At 56.4% G+C, this 8,014-nt stretch overlaps 1 protein-coding gene across 1 annotated transcript; it reads left to right on the forward strand.

Annotated features, from left to right (window-relative positions):
• Positions 1 to 3,587: 3,587 nt before the first annotated feature.
• Positions 3,588 to 7,445, forward strand: LOC308231246 (kallikrein-14-like; the record flags this gene model as incomplete). The annotated part of the gene is made up of 5 exons (XM_080636429.1): positions 3,588 to 3,981; positions 4,969 to 5,131; positions 5,711 to 5,958; positions 6,411 to 6,547; positions 7,293 to 7,445. 5 exons carry the CDS (start codon positions 3,588 to 3,590, stop codon positions 7,443 to 7,445), a joined length of 1,095 nt encoding a protein of 364 aa, XP_080492555.1.
• Between the last annotated feature and the right edge of the window lie 569 nt (positions 7,446 to 8,014).

The raw sequence follows: 8,014 nt of genomic DNA on the forward strand, positions 1-8,014 counted from the left end.
CCCAAAGCTAAACCCCGACCGGGTTGAGCCACCCCAACTCCCATGTCCCCGGTGTCACCCGGGCCACTGCCACCCACGGCGCCACCAACCCCAATGTGTCACCCAGGGCCACCCCTTTGTGTCACCCAGGCCATTGCCACCCATGGAGCCAGCCTTGGGGCCACCCCTTGTGTGTCACCCATGAGGCCATCAGGGAGGGGTTGGAGGACAAGGAGGAGGAAGAGCCCTGCCCCTATGAGCTGGAGGTGGTGGGATGAGGGTGGACCAGGAGGTCCTGGGTGGCCTTGGCAATGGGTGGCAGGTCCAGGCTTGGCTCTGCCTTGGCCCCGCAGGGGGCGTGAAGTCATCGGCCCCAGTGCCACCACCTCGGATGGAACTGGGAGAACTGGTTTGGGGCCAGCCCCTGCCTCGGGCGCTGGGAGCTTGGCAGAGGTGGGGCCACGGCTCCGTGGGGCCCCACCAGGTTCCTGCTTCAGGGCTCCCGCTGTGTGTTCTGCACCCCCCGATGTGGGGCCCTGTCCCCCCCCATGGCCCCTCATGGACCCCCGTGTGCCCTATGTCCCCCCAAGTCCTACCATGTCCCTCAATGTCTTCTTATGGCCCCCCAATGTTCTACCATGTCCCACCAGGGCCCCTCATGGCCCTCCACCTCCCCTCATATCCCCATGTGCCCCATGTCACCCCATGGCCCCCCATGTCCTCTATATCACCCCAGTGTCCCCCCAAGCCCCCCTCATGGCCCACAGGGCCCTCTCATGGCTTCCTGTGGCCCCTTAGGGCCCTTCCATGTCCCATGGATGGGGTCTCCATGGACCAGCCCTCCATGGATGGGTTCTTCATGGATGAGACCTCCAGGAATGGCTTCTTCCTGGAGCAGACACCATGGCCTGAGGTCCTGGTGGACACCATCCCAATGGATGAGCTCTTTGTGGAGCACATCTCCATGGGAGAAGCTCACTACGAGCCCAGAACCTCCATGGGATGGGATCCCCATTGGCCAGGAGGCCACAAGCTCTTTGCTGAGGAGCTCCATGGATGTGGTGGGACCAAAGCCAAGCTCCAGGTTCCTCCTGGCAGCAGCAGAGAACGGGATCAGCATCTTCCAGCCATGATTCATCCCATCCGTGGTCTTCTCCACCCTTGGTTGCTCCTCGGGCTTTTCACTGAGCCTCGAGCTTCTCCCAACCCCACCAAAGGGACCATTGAAGAAGCCTTCAAAGCACCACGTTGATGCTGTGGTCCCACCACCACTGAGGATGAGCAGGGTTGGGACATACGGATGGCTATAGGGATGGAGGAGAAGGATGGAGGGATGGATGGACGGATGGACGGATGGATGGATGGATGATGGATGGATGGATGGATGATGGATGATGGATGGATGATGGATGATGGATGGATGGATGATGGATGATGGATGGATGGATGATGGATGATGGATGGATGGATGGATGGATGGATGATGGATGATGGATGGACAAGATGATGGATCTCCATGGCTCCCAGATGGAACCACCTGTCTGGAGCAGGGTGGTTCCCTCTCCTCCCGCTGTTCCCTTCGGGAACATCAAAGCCATAATCAGCCTCCAGGACCAGGGAGGTGACACCCACGTTGTCCAACCACCCTTTGACTCACCCCACCAAGGCCACATCCCACTTTCCACCTCCACTATAAAGGTGCCCAAGGCACCAGCTCCCAACTTCCCAACACAGAGAGAACCGGCTCCGACCTCCTCCATCAGGTGAGTCTCATCTCCAGGGATGGTCCTAGATGCTCCAAGGGGGTTTCTCCAGCTCTTGGTGGCTCCATGTCATGGGCTGGGGTTGGATGGGATTGGTGGGAACCCTTTGGGTTCAATCGGTTGATGTTGGATGTCCCGGTTGATGTTGGATGTCCCGGTTGATGTTGGATGTCTCGGTTGACATTGGATGTCCCATTTGGATTGGGAGATGCTTCTTCTTGAGCTTGGGGTGGTGGCTTTGGTGCTCAGCTCAACCAAACCAAGGTGGAGGTGCAGGTCCAAGCCCACCCCAAGGTCCATAAGGGTGAAGATGCTCCAAACCCCTTGGTCACGGCACCTCCATCCCATGCTGGAGGTAGAAGAACATCACTGAGGACCTTGGGACCAAGCGCTCCTATGGGTTGATCCAATGGGGTTTCTCTGCCCCAGGAATGGCTCGTGGTGGACATGGGGCCTTCAGCTTCATCCCCATCTTCATCCTCGCCACTGCTCTTCTGCTGAGGACCCCCCAACCGGCGCAAGCTCAAGTGAAGGGCACCCAAGGCGATGAGCGTAAGTCCAATGGGTGGCCAAGGAGGGAGGATGGGGACAAGTGTGGGTGGGATGGGATTGGGAGAATCCCATGGGAATCTTGATGGTGGGAAGGTTTGGGCAAGGCCTGATGGGGTTGGGAAGCTGCTTTGGAGCTAAAGCCACCTCATTCCATGTGGAGGAGAAGTCCTGCATCCCATTGGGATAACTCCCTATAGGGAATTCTGTTCCAGCTCCATGGTCCACAGGGAGTCACTTGGATGAGGCTTCATCCCAGTGGGAATATCTTCCTTTCTTCTGGCCTCCACAATGATGTTCTACCAAAGGAGAAGCCCAACGGATGGGTCTCAATAGGGTGGAATCCGGGATGCAAAGAGCTTGGATCTGCCCCAATCTTGGTGTTTCTTCACTCAAGTCAGTGTCCTCAAAGCTGCTTGTGGGTCTTCTGGATGGAGACACCGTCGTCTTGCTTGGAGCTCTGGTTGCCCCTGGGAATCCAAGGGGATGGATCCCACCATCCATCTCCTTTCCTTCCACCTCCATTGATGGACCTTTGAGCTGGTTCCTCTCTCCTGTGAAGCCCAGGGAAGCTGCTGAGATGCCTTCAAGGAGCTTGGTGGGATGTAAATCTACCAGGATGGTCCTTGGGATGAGCAGGGATGGGCTTTGGCAGCGCTGCCGGGACCGGATAGTGGCGAATTCCAAGCGGCTGGAAGCTGGGGCGTCTCCCACTGCCACCCAGTACAAACCAGTCCTGCTGGTAGATTCCAATGTCCCAACCTGCTTTGGGAAGGTTGGACCATTCCAGATGCCACCTTCTCCAATGGAGGGCAATGCTTGGAAGTCCTCAAAAGAGGCCTGAACCAGCTGGAATGTCCCACATTGTGGCATGGGTGTTGGAGAACCCACCTGGATGTTCTACTGCATGGTTTGGGGTGGGAAGGGGGTTCTTCTGTTGGAAAAGCCCCATTTTGGGGGGCTGATGGCCTCAATGTGGTGATGTTCTCAATGTGGTGATGTTCTCAAGGTGGCCATGGTCTCAAGGTGGCCATGGTCTCAAGGTGGCCATGGTCTCAAGGTGGCCATGGTCTCAAGGTGGCCGTGGTCTCAATGTGGTCATGGCTCAAGGTGGTCATGGTCTCAAGGTGGTCCTAGCTTCAGGATGGTCACCCCATAAGCCTCATTCATCATCAATACCCTGACAAGGCGGAAGAGGCCCTCATCTTGCAGATGTTGGATGGGGTGGGATTAGCTTCTCAGCACCGTGTTCTCCAAGGACCATCAACGTTGGGCAGCTCTTCAAACCAAGGCGAGATGGGGAGATCCGTGCTAGACCTTCACCTGGCGGAAGACCCAAAGACCTCCCAAACGACGCTGGTGGCCCTTGGCTGCTTCTTGTCAACCAACCTGATGGACCTGAGCCACATTCCTCGCATGCCTCTTATCGCTTCCCGCTGCGTCAGGGCTTCTCCTGCTTGGGTTGATGCAACCAGCTCCTGCCTCGGTCCAAGATGGGCATGGAATGAGCCATCCCGGAGGTCGGGAGCGTTGGGAGCTGGTCCTGCAGGCTTCCCATCAGCTCTTTGGACGTGCGTCACCTCCAACCTTGACCTGGGAGGAACCTCCGAGGTGGAACCTGAGGCCCCTCCCTGGAGCACAGGGGGAACCCAGAGGACATCAGGGGCTTCTGGGGACTTCCTGCTGCTTGGTGACCCCCAGGACACCGCATGGACGTGAGGAACCGGTCCCAAGGGTCTCCTAAAGGGAGGTCCCACCTCCATCCTCTGCCTGCTTATGGAAGCCACGGACCTTCAGGGGTTGCTTCGAGCGCTTGGAATCACGTCTGGGGCCCAAATCTGCTCTTTTTACCCCCAAATCATATTGGTTTTACCCCAAATCATCTCGGGTTTACCCCAAATCATCTCGGGTTTACCCCAAATCATAATTTTTTTCCCTAAAATCATCTTTTTACCCCAAATCATCTATTTTTACCCTAAATAATCAAATTTTTTTCTCTAAAATAATCTTTATAACCCAAATAATCTCTTTTCCCCCCAAATCATCCTTTTTGCCTCAAAATCACTTTTTTCCCCCAAATAATCCCCTTTTTCCCCAAAACCCATAACTTTTGCCCCCAAATCACTTCTTTTTGCCCCCAAATCCTTTCTCCCCCAAATCCTCTTCTTTTCCTCCAAATCACCTCTTTTCCCCCCAAATAATATCTTTTTTTCCCCCAAATCCTCTCTTTTTACCCCCAAACCATCTGGTTTCCATCCAGGAGCCCACCTTGGTGGGACCTGAGGAGGCTGATGGGTTACTCTTCACCTTGACCCATCATCTTGACCATCACCTTCACCCATCATCTTGACCATCACCTTCACCCATCATCTTGACCATCACCTTCACCCATCATCTTGACCATCACCTTCACCCATCATCTTGACCATCACCTTCACCCATCATCTTGACCATCACCTTCACCCATCATCTTGCCCCAGGAAACCCTAAACCCACCCATTTTTGCTGGCTTGAAGATGCTTTTGGCGTCTTCTTCTGGCACTTGCAGCCTCCATCCATGGAGACCTTCCCCTCTTCTCTTCCTGAAGCCTTCTTCTTGTCAACCTCACCCCACCAGGTTGCTGCGGAGGACGCCGCTGGTGGTGACATCTCATGGTGCCCCTTTGGTGTCTTCCAGTGCCGGAGGAGGACGAGTCCCGTATCATCGGGGGGAAGCCTTGCTCCATCAACCAGAGACCCTTCCAAGTGGCCCTCATCAAGAGAGGGCAGATCCTATGTGGAGGAAGCTTGGTAGATGCCCAATGGGTCCTCACAGCTGCCCACTGCAAGCAGCCACTCAGGTAAGACCCATGCGCCCCTTGCTTCCCAACCGGCCAATGAGGAGAGGTGGGGTTGGTTGGTGCCCAGATGTTGGTCCTTTTAGAAGATAGGGTGAAGCTTCTGTGTCCATGACCCCACTTGGGGTTATGAGGTCCCTTGAGGTTTGGGTTCCACCAATGAGCTTCTGTTTGAGTTACGGAACTGGAGATAGACCATGGGACATGATGGGTCCATTCAAGGGTTGGGTTCCACCAATGACCTTCTGCTCAAGAGTAGGTGTCCCCCCCATAGCCACGGATCTCCAGCTTCTCCATAAGGTCCCATGAGAGGAAATGGGACCTTTGGGAGGGTTTCTCCTAAGAAGATGTTGGGATGAGGGACAACGGTGTTGAGATGTTGTCGATGGAGGAAGATGAAGCCAAGGACTTGGAGAGGTCCTCAAGGAGCCATCGTGGATCCTCAAGTCATTCCTGCTCTTCCCCTCAAGGGAAATGGGATAAGATGGTCCCACCTTCACCCAGAGCATGGAGAAAGCTCCAAGGCCTTGAGATGTCTCCTTTGGAGGCGCCACCATTGAGTCCTTGATCTTCTCCATGCAGGGACCTCAAGGTGCTCATAGGGACGGACACCTTGAGGGAGGGCACAGGAGAAGTCAGGTCCATCTCAAGGCTTTTGGTCCACCCCTCCTACAACCCCCGGAGGAACGACAACGACTTCATGCTCCTGAGGCTCAACCGGCCCGTCCACTTCAGCAGCAGCATCAAGAAGATCAGGCTGGCCACCAGGTGCCCCATGGACGGGATGAGGTGCAGCGTCTCCGGCTGGGGGACCACCAAGTCTCCAGGAGGTAACTGGTTGGGGCAGGAGAGCTCAAGAGAAGAGCTTGGGATGGGGTTGGGCCTCACTTGGGATGGGGTGGAAGAGGCATCTCCAAGGAGAGCAAGTCCTCATGGAGAACATCATCTACTTGGGTTCTTCTTTAGGGGGTGGGTTCCTTTGGTGTCACCAACCCATGTCCACCATCCCAACCCATGTCCATCCACAATCCCAACCCATCTCCATCATCGCAACCCATGTCCATCCACCATCCCAACCCATCTCCATCATCCCAACCCATCTCCATCATCCCAACCCATGTCCATCCACCATCCCAACCCATCTCCATCATCCCAACCCATCTGCATCATCCACCAGCCAAAGGAGCTCATTCAAAGTGGGACAAGGTCTTCTCAGGCTTCATTGTGGGTGGGTTTGGACCTCCTCAAGCTTCTCCTTGTCCATCCCCACCTTGTTCTCCAGCGAAGCTCCCTCAGAACCTGCAGTGTGCGGCCATCCAAGCCTTTGGGAGGGACAAGTGCGCCAGGGCCTATGGCAACGCCATCACCCCCAACATGTTCTGTGCTGGTGTCCCCCAAGGGGGGGTTGACTCCTGCCAGGTGAGGCCCCATCAAGCACCTTCTTTTGACCTCCAAACCCAAGGGGAGATGGGTTCTGGTTGGGTTCCTTCAAGCCACAGACCAAGCAGTGGGTTTGTGTGAGGTTTGGGTTCCACCAATGACCTTCTGCTTGAGTTATGGAGCTGGAGATGGGTCATGGACCATGCTGGGTTCATACAAGGGTTGGGTTCCACCAATGACCTTCTGCTTGAGTTATGGAGCTGGAGATGGGTCATGGACCATGCTGGGTCCATACAAGGGTTGGGTTCCACCAATGACCTTCTGCTTGAGTTATGGAGCTGGAGATGGGTCATGGACCATGCTGGGTCCATACAAGGGTTGGGTTCCACCAATGACCTTCTGCTCAAGCCATGGAGATGGGGATGGGTCATGGACCATGCTGGGTTCATACAAGGGTTGGGTTCCACCAATGACCTTCTGCTCAAGCCATGGAGATGGGGATGGGTCATGGACCATGCTGGGTTCATACAAGGGTTGGGTTCCACCAATGACCTTCTGCTCAAGCCATGGAGATGGGGATGGGTCATGGACCACACTGGGTCCATCTGAGCTTTGGATCCCCACCACCATCCTCCTTCTTGACCCCCCAACTGAGCCTTCACCCCAACACCCAACGTGTCCATGGGGGTTCCTCCACCGCCACCTCCACCCCATCAACCCCAGCCACATCCCAGCCCTTCCCTAAGGTCTTTATGAGCCCCACCAGAGGTTCCTCTCCCCACAGGGTGACTCCGGAGGCCCCTTGGTGTGCAATGGGGTCCTCCAAGGGGTCGTCTCCTGGGGCATGGCCGTCTGTGGGCGCCGAGGACAACCCGGGGTCTACGCCAACGTCTGCAGGGCCGTGCCCTGGATCAGGAGGATCATTGGGAGGTCCTAGGGCCTCCATGGGGCACCTCAATGGGGTCTCAGCAGCTCCCTTCTTACTGGGGGAACTGGGAGCCCTGGAGGCCTGAGAGCTCCGTGGGGCACCCCAATGGGTCCCATCGGCCCTTGGTGGGAACTGGGGGGGGAATAAAGGAGAAGAGTGGAAATGGAGTCATGGAGTTAATGGGGGAACTGGGAGCAATGGGGGGGCAATGGGGGGCAATGGGAACTGGGAGCACTGGGGGGCAATGGGAACTGGGAGGACTGGGGGCAATGGGAACTGGGAGCAATGGGGGGCAATGGGAACTGGGAGCAATGGGGGCAATGGGAACTGGGAGCAGTGGGAGCAATGGGAACTGGGAGCAGTGGGAGCAATGGGGGGCAATGGGAACTGGGAGCACTGGGAGCAATGGGGGGCAATGGGAACTGGGAGCACTGGGGGCAATGGGAACTGGGAGCACTGGGGGCAATGGGAACTGGGAGCAATGGGGGCAATGGGAACTGGGAGCAATGGGGGCAATGGGGGGCAATGGGAACTGGGAGCACTGGGGGCAATGGGAACTGGGAGCAGTGGGAGCAATG

Source organism: Psittacula echo, assembly GCF_963264785.1.
Source record: "Psittacula echo genome assembly, chromosome: 33".
In the NCBI taxonomy this organism is placed as follows: domain Eukaryota; kingdom Metazoa; phylum Chordata; class Aves; order Psittaciformes; family Psittacidae; genus Psittacula; species Psittacula echo.